This window comes from Apus apus, chromosome 3 (genome assembly GCF_020740795.1).
Source record: "Apus apus isolate bApuApu2 chromosome 3, bApuApu2.pri.cur, whole genome shotgun sequence".
In the NCBI taxonomy this organism is placed as follows: Eukaryota; Metazoa; Chordata; class Aves; order Apodiformes; family Apodidae; genus Apus; species Apus apus.
Genome location: NC_067284.1, coordinates 13825272 through 13840866, shown reverse-complemented (window position 1 = coordinate 13840866; position 15595 = coordinate 13825272). Strand labels below are relative to the sequence as shown.

The following is a 15595-nucleotide window of genomic DNA, read 5'->3' as shown; positions in this document are numbered from 1 at the left end:
AGGCTGCTTACGTTAGGGACATGGGTTCAGACCCTGGCATCAGGTTGATTTATATTTGGTTTTTTAGGTGAGAAAAGAAAGTGGGGGAAAAGAGGGAATAAAAAAAAAGAGAATAACAAAATTATAGAGAGATGCCCAAATTGACATCTGTAATATCCTGTTAAAGTTGTGTCTTTAGACACATTACTAGACAGGAATGTTATAGGATTGTCAGTTTTGTCCTGGCAAGCGAGGAAAAAAAAATAAAAAATCACTTTCTTCTTCCTAATGACACAGGTTTTGTATCTTTTTCTAGAAACATCTTTCACTGGAAGTCTGCATGTTGCAGTTTTTCTATGCTTATACTCAAAGGTAAGACAAGAAGTTAAAATGTATTTCTGTCATCAAGAAGCAGATGGACAATTTGAATATTTTGCCTATTTCTATAATCCCTAGGATGTGAAATAGCCTGTGTAATATAAATTGTGAAGAGATTATGGTTTTGAGCTTAAGGTGTCTTAAAAAAGAAAGGGATTTATTTTGCAAGTTCCCTAGTTCTGCATCACCTTCCTACCCCCACCTGAAAATCCTGCAGGAAATCTGCCCCCTGCCCAAGGAAATCTGATCTTAATTGTGCTCATACCACACCAGCCTTGGACTGAAAGCATGTATTTGAGTACACTGGTTTTCAGCCTTCTCTCTTTTCATAATGATTTGATGTAGCCACCTAATATTAAATAAAAAATCAAAGAATTTATATCAATGTTGATTCACAATATCTGTCAGGGGAATTGTCAGGTAGAAAGAAAAATGGGGGGAGTATCTGAGGGAGATGGCATTTTCATTGCCATTGCTGCTCTCTGTCTTAGGATTCCAGTGACCAGCTTAGTAGACAGCTGGACAGCTCTGCTGCTCCTGTTAAAAGATTCCATCCAGGTTGGTCTTCCAGCTCCGGGACAATTCCTCATTCTTGGGTAAGTGCTCTTGATATTTGCAATTGCCAAATAAACTCAAATGTAAGTGTGTGAAATCATACTAAAGTGTTTGTGTTTTCACATCCCTATCAGTTATTTTTGAGTGGTAGAGCTGTCTCCTGAGTTCTGTGGGTTTTATCAATTTCTTCTCCGAGGAAAGGTTACATATATAAAATTTTATATTACAATATGATATAAACCAGAATCTTACCTTTCTGATTATTTGAGCAATTCAGGCTCTTTGAGCAGTAGGTTTATGTTTCTGATTTTTCTTAGCAAGTAACTATAATGACTATTTCTTAGGTATGTGTAGATTTGCAGCTCGCTAGAAAAGATTCATTCCCAGAATGAAAGCTGTTTGTGGAGTGTTAGAAATAAAATGTTTAATATGATTTTCTGTATAAAGCTTCAAGGGCTATTTTATTGAATTTCTGGAATTTATCTTCCCTAAAGATACTCTTATTTGTGGTTTAGTGACACATGTTCTTGAGAAACTATTACGGTATGAGCAAAATTAACTTAGAAACTTGAAAGTATATTAGCTGGAATATTGATAAGTAGCAATGGCTGCAGGTTTAGTAAATAAGTATTGTGCATGTAAATATCTTCAACTTGCCCTAGCTTTTAAAATTGTGAGAAGAAATCCATATTTACTTCTATATTTTTTCAGTGTTCTTAATGAGTTTATTATGAAAAACCCAAGCCTGGAGAATAAGAAAGATCAAAGAGATCTCCAGGTAAGGAATTTGTTGCATGTATGTCTCTTTTGAAAGTACTGAATGATAAATGCTGGAATGTTCTAGGATTACCTGATACATCAGTTCTGTAGTGTGAAATGATGCTGTGGTGTCTTCTACTTAGTACGTTTTATAATCTGTTGAAAAATGTAATGTTCTGTGGAGTTAGTATTCACTAATAATATAGAACAGAAGTGATTTGAAAGCAGTTCTATACTTAGTTACATAGATTTCCTACAAAAGCATGTCAGGACAGCAAATACAACCCTTCTGCACAAAGTTGTAAAAATGCTTGGTTTTTTTCTTCCAGGATGTAACACACAAGATAGTGGATGCCATTGGGGCTATTGCTGGTTCTTCCTTGGAGCAAACTACTTGGCTAAGACGAAACTTAGAGGTTAAGCCTTCCCCTAAGATTATGGTTGATGGAAACAACTTAGAATCAGATGTTGAAGGTAGTTTCATTGTCTTTATTTTAAACAAAACAAAAAAGGCCAAAATGAGGAAAGAGGACAGCTTTACTGTATTTCAATACATTAAAAATACTTCAGTATTGTTCACACATTAGTATCTTACCCAGTGTATTTGGCCAAGTCTGTACATCTTAAAAATGCATGCTCTTAAAATATGTTTTTAAGGTAAATAATGACTGAAGAAAACTAACTTTGGACTTTTTTTATCTTCATTTAGATATGTTGTCTCCAGCAATGGAAACTTCAAACATAACTCCATCTGTTTATAGTGTCCATGCGTTGACTTTACTTTCTGAGGTAAATGTCTCCTCAGATATAATAAAAGTTCATCATCAGACAGTATTTTTTTGTGAAAAGCTTTGGACTAGAAGCTTGGGGAAAGAGATTTGATGGGAAACACTGATGTGAAAGGATTTTTGGGTCCTGTTATGTTACAATATATAACACTTTGTTACTAACCCAGTTATAAAGATTCAGTGAGATGGATGAGGTGTCAAGTGTGTAGAATAGGATAAATTTTTTTGGTGGCAAACTTCATGTGTTATTATCACTAGGTGTTATTTACTGCTGATAATCACAGTCAGTCTTTGGTGATTTTTTTTTTAGCTGATTATGTAGAATGCTTTGCCCAGGTGCTTATGCTTCTGTGTTTTTACCTTAAATTGTTTTAAAAATTATGGGATCTTTATCCTTGGAGTTTTGCATAGTACTTGAAATTTGATCACTTCTATCATAAACTTGAATGTTTAGTAAAGGACATTATACAAAAAGTGCTGAATAGTAGATAAAAGCAATTTTAGAGTACATGATAATATGTCTTTCTCTCCTTTTATAGGTTTTGGCTCATCTCTTGGATATGGTTTTCTACAGTGATGAAAAAGAGAGGGTCATTCCTTTGCTCGTAAACATTATGCACTATGTTGTTCCCTACCTCCGCAATCACAGGTATCTTTACAATGTATTGAATTGATACAGATCTCTACAGCCAGTTGAAATGTCATGGATGACACTTAAGTTGAAACAGGCATGATAAGGATTAGATGTCTATTAAAATTTCTATAAAGCAACAATTCAAAATTGTTTAATTGTTGACTTTTTTTTGTTTAGTGCTCACAATGCATCCAGCTATCGAGCCTGTGTCCAGTTATTAAGCAGTCTTAGTGGGTATCAGTATACAAGGAGAGCATGGAAAAAGGAAGCATTTGACCTCTTTATGGATTCTAGTTTCTTCCAGATGGATGCTTCATGTGTTAACCAGTAAGACTTCCTTTTTCCTGCTTATATCAATGGTTGTTATAAATCTTATGCATACCATTACACAAGAGTATGGATAATATAGACCAAAATTTCCCAGCAGATCTCTGTTGAGACAAATAAAGAGGGATGTTCTGTGTTTCAGATTACCATGTGATATGTGAAACTTGCTCACTTAAGGTATATTTCCATGCAAGAGTCTTTTTTTTTTTCAATTTCAAGATTTAATTTTTTTTTTTTAAGGAAAAAGTGGTTAATGTTTTATAGAATCATAGAATGTTTTGAGTTGGAAAGGGACATGAAAGATCACCTTGTTCCAACCTCCCTGCACAGGCAGGGACACCTCCCACTAGATCATTTTGCTCAAAGCCCCGTCTAACCTGGCCTTGAACACTTCCAGGGAGGGGGCTTTGCTGGGCAACCTGTTCTAGTGTCTTACCACCCTCGTAGTGAAGATTTTTTTCCTAGTGTCTAGCCTGAATGTGAGCACACATTGTCAGCTCAAATTCAGTTTTTAATCCACCAATACCCTGCAGTCCTCCTCTTTGGGGCTTCTGTCAATCCACTCACCATCCAGCCTGTATCCATATTTGGGGTTGCTCCACTCAGGTGCAGGACCTTTCACTTGGCCCAGGTGAACATCATGAGGTTCTCCTGGTCCCATCTCTCTAGCTTGTCAAGGTCCCTCTGGATGGCATTCCTTATTTTCTTTAAGAAGGAAAATAGAGAAATATAGTTACAGTTTCAGATTAAATTGCACCAAGTAAAAAGTACCTAGAGAGCTTGAATTGGAAGCCTTAGTCTGAATTAAAGGAGCAGAAAAAAAATATAAATATTCCTGGTAATTCCTCCTTTTTTTGTGTTTTTTTTTTTCTGATTTGTCTATAATCTTCATATTTTAGTTGGAGAGCTATTATGGATAATTTGATGACACATGACAAAACCACATTCAGAGATTTGATGAGTAAGTATTTATGAATGTAGTAGTGACTTTTCTCCAAGGGAAACATAAAAAAGGGAAGACAAGTATCTTGAAGAAAACGGTTGTTCAACATCTATTGCAACCTACTTAATTTATTCAATGGTTGTAATATTTTTTTTCAACTACCTGTTTCTGAAGATCTGTAAATAACTTGAATTGAGAGAATTTGAGACCATCTTCCCACCCAGTGTTTTTTGCCTGTATGGCAAAGCTGATCAAACAGGTTTGGGTGGGTTTAGTTGGGGTTTTTTGGGTTTTGTGTTGTTTTGGTTTTTTTTGTGGGGTTGGTTGGTTGGCTGGTTTCTTTTAAGATCTGACACTAACTCAAGAAAAACTGATTCCAGTCTGCTGAGCATCTATACCTGCAAATTGTGTTTAAAAATAATGGCTAAACTCGCCCCCCCCAAGCCTCCAAACCCAGGCACTATTGTGTATATGTACAAGTTTTCTTTCAAGATGTATTTTTAAATTTTTCAAGATGTATTTAAAAATACAAATTGCAGAACGTGCATATTTGATACCTGCTTCCAAACTGCATTAGTGCAATGAAAATAAGTGTTATTTGTGCCTTAAACAGAAGGGAAATCCTGATGTTGGTCCCTGCACTCTGCCTTTTCCCTTTCAGCACGAGTGGCTGTGGCTCAGAGCAGTTCACTCAATCTGTTTGCTAATCGAGATGCAGAGCTGGAACAGCGTGCGATGCTCCTCAAGCGACTGGCTTTTGCAATTTTTAGTAGTGAGATAGACCAATACCAGAAATACCTTCCAGACATACAAGGTCAGTAAAAATGTACCATTAAGTGGATTTCTGGACTCTTGATGTTAACTGAGGAATATTTGTATAACAGGGTAACAGCAGCTGAATTTGTCCTCTGGAGTATCAGCGTGCGGTACAATTTCCGTCGCTGGATGCAGTGTTTCCACTGGGGCAGAACATTTGGGTAGAACACTTTCAGTCTTAAATAATTACTGACTACACAAACTTTGCAATTGCCAATTTACTTTTATCCAGATTATTTCACTGATCTGTCATTTTATATTTTGATCAGTGTCCTTGGGTACTTGCAATGTGCATTTTGACATGAACACCCAAGGTAGAAACACCTATTAACTAGGGATGAATAGAAAAGCTGACCTGTAAGTTATAAATTCTTGACTTCTTTGGCTGTTATTTCTGCTGTTCTGTTTATCTGTCCTGTTTATCTCTAAAGAATATCTCTTCCAGTGACCTTTTACATTAAATGATTGGGAATGGGAGCTGCTTGGTTTTATTCTAAGATGATGAAAATAGTTACAGCAACACCTTCTAGATGTATTTTCTTTTAGTGCTACCAAGGTGGACACTTTGGTCTCTTCTTTCACATGGAAAGTTAATTGCATGAGGTTTCTTGTTTTATTTGTTCCAGGATTAAGTCTTTGAAATTTATTTTTTTTCCAAGTCAAATTAGTAGCTGGGTTTACTGTGTTCAAGATATCAGGTGGTTTTACTGGTCTGAACTGCAAAGTGCATGTGTTGGTTTTACTGAAAAATTTCTTTGTGTGCTTCCCTGTGTGCTGAATGCTGATTGTTAAATTGGAGCATGTGGTCCCTGTGTAGCATCCCATGTACTGTGATGATGCAGCCTGTTAATGATAATATCATATGATAATAATGATAATAACATATCCCAGCTGATCAGGATGTTGTTGTATTGTTTGGGATCTGTTAAATCCTCTTTTTGTAATGAGTGAAACTGCATAAGATGAGCAAAAATCCCAAATGCACTCTTGCATTTATGTTGAGAACTTTAAGGAAAATATGCAACTTCACTGTTTAGTGAACTTTTGTTAGTTGCTTGGTGAAAGTGTTGTGGTTTTTTTTTTATGTTAACAGAATAAAACTGTAGCAAAGTAGTGAAACAGTAACATGGCAGATGCTTGAAAAAAGTAAAAATTGAGAGTAAATGAGGGAAAGAGAAAACACTAGTTCGAATTATGCTGAACTTAGGAAACTTTCTTGGCTTTTTGTTTCAGAAAGGCTGGTGGAAAGTCTCCGTTTGCCACAGGTGCCCACCCTTCATTCCCAAGTGTTCCTGTTTTTCAGAGTATTGCTTTTAAGAATGTCTCCACAGCACCTTACCTCACTTTGGCCAACCATGATCACTGAACTGGTGAGTTGCAGATAGCATTCATGATTTCGACAACTGGTGCAAATTTGAGACACAACCTCATTCCCCCTCAACATATTTTAAGAAAATCTTTTAGATATTGTGCATGAAAATGTACAATAGACACAAAATGAAAGCTGACTTATTGTCATAGTGCTGTCTATTTTTTTGCAACCAAATAGAATATCTGTTGGCTTATGCTATTTAAGCTGTTCAGATATCTCCTAAATTAAATTAGCATTTGCCCTTATTGTTCCTTACTAACTCCTACTTCAGTTTCTGCCTACGTTCGTGTACCCTCTCCACCATTCCCACTTACACTTTGCTTAATGTTCCCTGTTTCTTTTTTCCTGGTTATTCAGCCTTCTCCCTCCAGCAAAGAGGATGAGATGCTACATAAGGCAGGAGTCAGCATCCATGTTGTATTGGCAGTTGATGATCATTCACATAACATTGTGGCTGAAATTTTGTAACTAAATTTATACAAGGCTCAACTCAGCTTTCTTCTTTCTCTTGTTTTACTCTGCGTATCATCTGTTTTCTGAGCTGCTACCAATGGAGTCTCCAGTGTTGGCTGTTTAATACACTCTTTTGGGTTTCAGCTTTGGTAATGAGAACAGAGGAGAGTGTTGGTGCATCCTATGGTCCCTTTAGCCTGTTAGCCAAGGAGTTCCCAAGTGACTGGCTAACAGATAGCAAATCCAATTTGCTGCTGTGATGGGTTTTTTTTGTATCTGTAGGCACCTAACATAGTGATTAGTTCGCCACAGATCTAAGCAATAGAAGGGGCAAAACTATATAAAATATTTTAAAGATGAAGAGCATTGTTTTAGCAGTAGATACTTTTAATTTGATCCTGTCGATAGTATCAATATTAGGAAACTCATTCTACTCAATGTGGCCATCTGATTCCCTGGGCTGATTCTCCTGGCCTTTATACAAGTTACCACAATCTTGGATCTTCTTCCAGTGGATAGGACTGTGTTACTTCAGAGAATTCACACCTGAGCTTGACTGCTTGGTTGCATCACTTTTTTCCTCATTTCCTTTTGGGCTTGCTCTCTTAAGTAGTGGAGGGGTTGGCCTCTGAGAACTTTCCTGGCCATTGAAGAGCCAGTTTCTTATGGTCCTTGTGCTACTCAGGCTACATATAAACAGATGAAAGAGCTTCAAGGTGCCAGTGTCCACTCATAGTTCAGGGAGTTATTTCATCATCCAGGGATGGAAATAAGGCTTTGAATGGTTCCTCTAAAGCTTATTACTCAGGCCCCCTCTACAGCATTTCTCTGAGTCACAGTCCATAAAAAATGGTATTAAAATGTAGTATTTGATCTTCAGGTACAAGTGTTTTTACTGATGGAACAGGAACTCACTGCTGATGAAGACATTTCCAGGTAAACTTTCAAGCTTCCCACTGGTTTATCTTAATTAACAGTCTCCTGGCATGCTGATGGGCAGTTGAGTAATTCTTTAGAATAATATGTCTTAGAATTGTCAAGCTCAAATGGGAAGGATAGGTAGCAGGGACAGTCTGACTTCAGTAGCAGGGACATACTGTTCAGGACAAAAACCAAGTTCTTCCACTGTCAGATTGTTTATAAACCACTAAGGTAAATTAAACAATAGAAGTATGTTAGTTCTTACAGTGTCTTCCTGATTAAAATGACACTGCTTCTGCAATTAAAATACAGCATGACTATAGCTTTTCTGTATAATACACTTACTTAGAATGATGCACTTTTTTTTTTGTCTACATGTAAATGTAGTTTCTTCTAGTGTTAGAAAGACATAAGAATGAGGTGGGTAATTTTTCTTTTGTTGTTCATTTCTATCCCATCTACCTTCTGCACAGTATGATCCAGTTTCAGTCAATGTTAGCAGCAGAGGCAGATTTATTGAAAAAAAACCTCCCAACAACAGGAATTATTTGACCAAGTCTTGTCCTTAACTTTTTTTCCTAGATACTCTTAGTTCTTTTGAAGAGTTTTTCTTTATTTTAAAGTAATATTGACATGCCTGGCAATTTTAAACTTTGTCATAATTTGGATGTCTGATGGGAATGAGATAAAATGTAATTTGTTATATATTAACATTTTATCTTTTACATACAAATATTTAAAAATATACAGAACTCCACCCATAGCACAGACTTGCAGCGCTCTTGTTTGACTTACAGATTCAGGATTAAGTTGGTAAATAAAGAGTTGTGTGTTGGTAAAGGCAAGTAAGAAAGATGGTGTTCCCGTAGTGGCAGAAGGCTGTTACGACTCACCTGCCTGCTGTAACTTATTTTAGAACTTCTGGCCCCTCTGTTGCTGGTCTGGAGACGACATACACAGGTGGTAATGGTTTCTCCACATCCTACAACAGCCAGAGATGGTTGAACCTGTACCTGTCTGCTTGCAAATTTCTGGACTTGGCCCTAGCTTTACCATCTGAAAACCTGCCTCAGTTTCAGATGTGAGTAGAATACACTGTTATTTAAGTGTTTGGATGTTTTTCCATGCCTGTTGGTAAAATTCTGGTGTATAAAAATCTCTCTTTTCCTATTTCCTTTCCTCTTCTGGCCTTCACCCAGGGTGGCTCACAGTTCATTCCCTCCCAGTGTCAGAATGGCCCGCAGAGCAAATGATGCTCTACTCCAAATGAGTTCAAGCTGGTTTGATTTAGCCTGTGGCAAGAGATTATCCATGCTTGTGAGCTAATCAGTAATACTGATGTAGTCAAGTGTTTTATTTTTAAAGCTTTTACTTGCAGTAATGTCTAAAAACTCAAAATACACCCACACATCTCTGTGACTAATGCATAAGATGGGATGATTATATGTTGTCTCAGCATGACTCACTTAAATGATGCCTGCATGATCTGTCTGTCTGATGTCACAGCAAACCTGCTAGTGAAAGGGACCCCATAGGTTTTTCTTGGTCACTAGTGTCCACGTGTGCAAAACTCACAGCCTCTATCTTATTCTGTTGGGAAATAAAGAAAAAGCAAAACAACTGGCATTTGGTGAAGACCCTAGAGAGGCCACCAAGGACAAAAGAAAGTGTCTTGGCTCTTCCTTTGCACTGCACAGTGATGACCATGTGAGAGCTGCTGCCTTGGTACAGCTCTGTAGACATTTAGTTACCGTTAATTCTCCTGGTATTAAAAAGATGTTCACATGGACTAGAAGGTGGAAGGATTTGCACACACTGTAGTACACTACCCTGTACTGTTCCTAAATTTAAAACTAATCTTGACGATTCCTTAATTTCTTTTATGTGAATTTGGCTCATAATTCTTGCTCAGTTCTCCAAGCTTTCCTGTTCCCTATTATTAGCCAACCTGGGTTTTATTTAGGTGATTACTGTGCATTTCTGGAAAGACAGTAGTCATGCTGAATCACACTGTCTTTTATGACAGTCTCATGGAGGCTTAGATTGAGATTTTAAGGACAGAAACTTTTATTTCCTTTATAGTTTATAACACAAATAGTCCTTGCAGTGCATCAAGGGGCGCAGGGTGTGAATGGTCCACTTGGTCTCATTGGCCTATGAATAGGTAAAATAAATGAGTTTCTTATCTATGTGGTATATTGAGTACATTTTGTGTGTTACAGTAAGCATTGAAAATGTGCAACAAAATCTTATAAGTAGCTGTTGAATAATTCAGAATTGCTTTCAGTTGTCTTGCACACAATGAAGATGTGAATACTACTGTTTTTAGCTTCCCTGCCTAATTTTACTCTTGGCATCCTTAAATACTCTTAAGAAACTCTAAAGGAAAAAGACAATGCTGCATTCTCAGCCATGTTACTGCCTGCTTTACAGAATTTGCCTTCCTTATCATTTCCTGTCAAAGACGATGTTTTTTGTGGGGGTTGGTTTTTGGGTTGGTTTTTTTTTTTTCCTCCCCTCTTTCCTTGATACTTAACTTGATCTCATCATCCGCTCATATTTTGAGATCTAGCAGAAAAGCCTGCATGGTCAGTAAGGTAATGTCTTCTTGTGTTACCTCATGACAGGTATCGCTGGGCTTTTATTCCAGAAGCATCAGATGATTCCGGCTTGGAAGTGCGAAGGCAGGGGACACATCAGAGGGAATTCAAACCGTATGTGGTGCGTCTGGCAAAACTGCTGCGGAAAAAAGCAAAGGTGTGTCACTTGCTTCCAGTTTTGCTTTTCATTGGAAGCTTTCATGTGCAGTAACTTACAGCACTGTTTCATTTTTAAGAATTTCATTATTTTTTTTAAAGCAATGAAGAATGGAAAGGAGTTTAGCTGGTGTGGGAGATTCCCCCTGGAGTAATCTCACGTCAGTGTCAGGCAAAATCTGCACATAGGTATATGAAAATAAACAGCCCGCCAACCAAAAACAACCAAAAAATACCCAAACAGACAAAAAAAAACCCACCTTTAAACCTGCTATAGTAAAAAAAAAGACTGTTTAATGATTCTGAAGTTTGCAATTACAAGTATTATTTGTATTGAGTGAAAAGTAGAATGTGCTTCAATGTCTATTACACTTTAACACAAAATCACTTATGGATAGCCAGTCGTATATGTCAATACTAGTATAACTAACCACCCTGTGAAGCAGAAAAGCATTTTTGTTAATAATTGTCACATTTAAATATTTAGAAATCTGTTACATTCCTAAAAATGACAGAACCAAGAAATCTGAGAGTGTGCAGAGCCAGGAAGGGCTGGGTTTCTTCCCTGAAGCATTTATGATGAACAGAAGAAGGCAGAGAACAGTAGAAACAGTTCTGGGGAAATCTTGGCTGCACAGTTTGTAGAGTGGGAGCAGGATTAGGGTTGCCAGTATGTTGGTGCATGAAGTTTATTAAAACAGTGCTTTGGTTGGGGTGGAGGCCTGATCTGCCAACAAAGCTAACTTCCTCCTGTCAAAGGGAGTTCCTTTTGCTGCCACAAGGAATAAAATTGCTGTCAGATGCTTTGCTACTCCTGCTGTGAGGACATAGCCCCCCTGGGCATGCACTTAGTTGGGAAACATTGCTGGGTGGGCCATGGAAACAGAGAGGAAGCTCAGACCCATATGGAACAAAGCTTTGAAGTTTCATTCTTGGGTTTCCCTCCAAATAGATGAAATTGTCAGGGCTGTAACACTGGTGGTTTGCTGTAGCTGCTGCATTTACAATCTAATTAATGCTTTCAACTGAGTAAAGAAACTAGTGGTTGCATAAAATGTAGGCATAACTTAGTTGCAGGCAGATCCAAACTATTCAAGCATAGGGGTTAAAACAAGTATCTTGAAGCATATCTGCATTCTTAATTTTGTTGGTTTTGACCCATGAAGATGAGACTTAAATTTCTCTTCTCACATGTATAGAGGAATAATAAGTTCTAGCTGACCACTAATCAGGCATAGCCTCTCACTCTGACGTTCAGTGTGGTGTGCTAGACCTGTTACAAAGTTGTCACACTCCAAATAATCTCACTGCATGAATTATAAATTACAGACGATATATAAAATGTGCATGCTGGTAAGCAGTGTATGTTGAGATAGATGCCTGAAGTCAGGACTTCCACAGCATGCTTCAAGAGTCTAGAAAACTTCCTGGAATTTCTGGAACCCCCTAGTTATCGCAGCAATTGCACACTGAACCATAGCTGGGGTATGATGGTGAGAGGAAGGTTATTAGTGAATACTAACTTCCAGGCCATTTCTTCTTTGTGCAGAGAATACTGTTGCATATAGCTGCAAGTTTTTCTTAGAAAATTACTGTTTCTGAGCAGAATGTTCCAGTGGATCTTAATTTTCCATCAGAGCAATCTAATAACGTGGAGATTCCTGTAGTATGGTGTTGCTCAGGGTCTCTTGTCTGAAGGAAATGTGCTTTAAAACCTCATTCAGCACTACTGGCAAGAAGAACAAACTGGCAAGAAGAACAAACTGGCAGTGCTGTTATTGTCTAATAGGGTCTTGGCCTCACTAGCTCCAGAGTCTGCCATTTCTGGACCCATGGACTCATTGGGGTGGGTGACTTTTCCAGGTGAAGCACAGCACCCAACCAAGCAACTGCACGGCCTTCATGGCAAAGTATTATTTTGATCTATGAAATGCAGTCTGAAAGTTCTCCTCTTTCCTTCCACAGGACAAACAGGAGGACTTTAAGACGGTGGTTTTGGAGGGAATGGAGATGGCCAAGCATCAGGTGAGGGTGGCCTTTGATGCTTGACTTGTGAAACAAGCTCACCATAATAATACTATCACCTCAAGGCCCTAGGCATATTTAACTTCCACTAACAACTGAGAGAGATCAGTCTTGTTAGAGGACAAAGTTGAGAGATTTTTTTATGTGAAAGAATCATGATGTTCCTTGTTTTTATAGATAACTTAAAAAATTGTTTTTAGGCTGGTTTCCTATATGAAATAGAGATAGTTCTAAAAATAATTATGATCGCAAATAATTATAAAATTAAATAATAACTTTTGCCAATTGACAGGTGTGAAACACACAATCCCTAATCAGCCTCTGTCAAAGTAACTGTTAAGTATCTGAGGAATTAGTGGTTGCTTAGCAGATACTGCCATGAGGAAGTGGCTTGGATGGATTGTATTCCATTGCTCAGAGAGAATTAGCATTTTCATGTGCACTCCGGTTGGTTGGTTGCTGTGTAACACTGACACTTGCTGTGTGCTGGAGGTAGTCTGTGCTCACCCCTGGGTCATGCTAAGCATGGTAGAGAACGAGGACTAAAAAGCCTCTCTTCTGTGAATCTAATGTGAAGTTTTTAAAGGAGAAACTTTAAAAACTAGTAGTTTAATTACAAGTAGGAGAAATCAATAACACACTCTGTGTTGAAATGCAGTCTTACCTTCGTTGTCCTTCATGAACCTTTCTTTTCTTAGGACTTTAGAGCTAGAATAGTAAACTATGACGTGAGACACACCAGATTAAAATTCTCAATGTGTTCCTTTTAACTTTAACCTAATTGTTTTTTGTGAAGCAAATGTCACGTAGGGTCCTGAATTGCAAGACAGTTGCTTCATTTAGGGGACAAAAACTGTATTTGCCTGAAGTATCAACCCTTGAAGAAAATCTATTTGCTTATGGACTGTGCAGTCAGTCTTACCTTGCGCTCTGCTCCCCCTGCTGTTCTTTCCCCCTTACTCTCCTTTCGTTACAAAACCTGCTTCTTGAGAGCTGTGCAGCCTGCAGAGGTCTCGAACTCCCACCTGGGTGTAGGCAGTGCCAGCGCAGCGGGAGGGAGGTGCTGGCCAGAGGCTGCTTAGAAGGTCGCTCTCCTTGATGTGTGGCCGTTGTGCTTCTTTTTCCTCACAGAATAAAAAACAGTGTTGCTTGTACTCTGCCCAGAGTGGTTTGTCAGTAACAGTCCAAACAAGGTGTTTCTAGTTGTTATTATAGTACCTTGCTTGTCTGCATTTGAGTATCCTTCTTTGACAAAAAAGGAAGTGACAAGTATCATAAAAGCAGCTGGATGCTGGTGCTCAGGTATTTTAGTATGCAGGTAGTTAAGGCAACCCTAAACAAGGTTAACAGCAGTGTACTGGTACTGCCTCTGAGCATCTGTGGCTGCTGCTTTAGCTGGTGGGGTTCCTGAACTTTTCTCCTTTGAAAGCTGCCCCCTGTGAAATGGAAGGTGCTTAACCAAATTCTTCTGGGAACATGCAATGAGTAACTGAACTGTTTGCCTTTGAGGACAACTTCAAGTGTTTGCTCAGAGCCTCCGCGTGTGTTATTTCTGATACAAAACCCAGCACTGCTTTTGCTCTTTCCCTGAAAACTCTGAGCTCTAGCTTCAAAGCAAAAATGCTTCATGACTATTTTAACTTCCTCTGGGGCTTACTGTCCCTAATGCTGGCAGTAGCGTGAAGTGCAAGTGTTACCAGAGACCAGCCTGCTTTGGAAAGCAGCTGAAGTAGCACATGCCTTGCCCGAGCAGCTGTGGGCTGGGCTGTGGGCAGCTCGGGCTGCTGCTGTGAGCCAGCGGGATGTGCTGCGCCAGGAGCGGCTCTCAGGGCAGCACGGTGGGTGCTGGCAGGGGGCTGCCTTGCTTTGGGGCAGCCCTGGGCAGAGGCAAGGGACTCGAATGCCCACCACAGCTTTCCTGTTAGTGAGCGAGTGCCTGCCAACCTGGGCACTCCCTGCCACTGCTGCTGCAAAGCATGGTGAGGAGAGGAGCAGGAGAGCTGCTTCAAAAGCTACACCTCCAGCATACGTGTATTGGGTTGATAGGACAAATATTTTTGGAATATAGAAAAGTACTTCATTGGGCATCAGTCTTTTCTTTTTACTGGTGCTTTCTGTGCTTTGTCCTGTATTTATTTCCCATGTCTCTGTATTCACAGAAAAACCCAGAGGAGGACAGCTCAGGGAAAACCTTAAGTTGGGAACCAGGTCACTTGCTTTTAACCATCTACACTGTTCGCAGCATTGAGCAGCTTTTGCCTTTCTTCAACGTACTCAGCCAAGTTTTTAACAGCAAAGTCACAAGCAGATGTGTTGGACACTCAGGGAGCCCTGTCCTTTACCCCAACTGTTTTCCAAGTAAAGACATTAAAATGGAGGACCTTAAAACCTTCTCCAGCAAAGCAAGGCAAAAGATAGAAGAAATGGTTGAGAAGGATTTTCTTGAAGGCATCATAAAAACATGAAACAAACTGGTACTACTCAGCTTAGATGTAGTGTAACTATTCAAATGAAATTCTGTATCTTTCCCAGTTGTATAGTATTCTTTTCTTACTTTGTATGTAATGAAATACTTAATGTTGTATTTAAGTTAAATATTTGTAAATAAGAGAAGTTCTGGATGTGGCCTGAATCAAGTTTAAATATTGGTGGCTCATATTGATTATGGTGCCTACTATTTACAGTACATGTTTTGTTGTCTTGAGTTTCGTCTTAAAAAAAAAATCCTAAAAAAAAAAATACAAGATGCACATTTTTTTCAATTTGTTTCCAGTTTTATTTTTATTCTTTTATTTTTTTGTAACCATTGGAACTTGTGCTTATTTAGCAATCTGGAAAAATGCCATCATACCAGGAGTTAATACAGGACTACAATGAAAAATATGTTTG

At 38.5% G+C, this 15595-nt stretch overlaps 1 protein-coding gene across 7 annotated transcripts in view; it reads left to right on the top strand.

Annotated features, from left to right (window-relative positions):
• Positions 1-15468, top strand: part of DOP1A (DOP1 leucine zipper like protein A) — a 63212-nt gene extending 47744 nt beyond the window's left edge. For 4 of the 7 annotated variants that reach the window (XM_051613366.1, XM_051613367.1, XM_051613363.1 and 1 more), the window contains 15 exons: positions 296-351; positions 849-953; positions 1624-1690; positions 2001-2145; positions 2381-2460; positions 2999-3108; positions 3271-3420; positions 4320-4381; positions 5025-5177; positions 6413-6549; positions 7885-7940; positions 8842-9006; positions 10553-10682; positions 12647-12706; positions 14866-15468. In XM_051613366.1, the coding sequence (XP_051469326.1) occupies positions 296-351; positions 849-953; positions 1624-1690; positions 2001-2145; positions 2381-2460; positions 2999-3108; positions 3271-3420; positions 4320-4381; positions 5025-5177; positions 6413-6549; positions 7885-7940; positions 8842-9006; positions 10553-10682; positions 12647-12706; positions 14866-15171 (1782 nt within the window). In that variant the 3' untranslated portion in view covers positions 15172-15468. The remainder of the gene's footprint in view (positions 1-295; positions 352-848; positions 954-1623; positions 1691-2000; positions 2146-2380; positions 2461-2998; positions 3109-3270; positions 3421-4319; positions 4382-5024; positions 5178-6412; positions 6550-7884; positions 7941-8841; positions 9007-10552; positions 10683-12646; positions 12707-14865) is intronic. The other 3 variants (XM_051613369.1, XM_051613370.1, XM_051613368.1) reach the window with 1 other exon arrangement.
• The last annotated feature ends 127 nt before the right edge of the window (positions 15469-15595 follow it).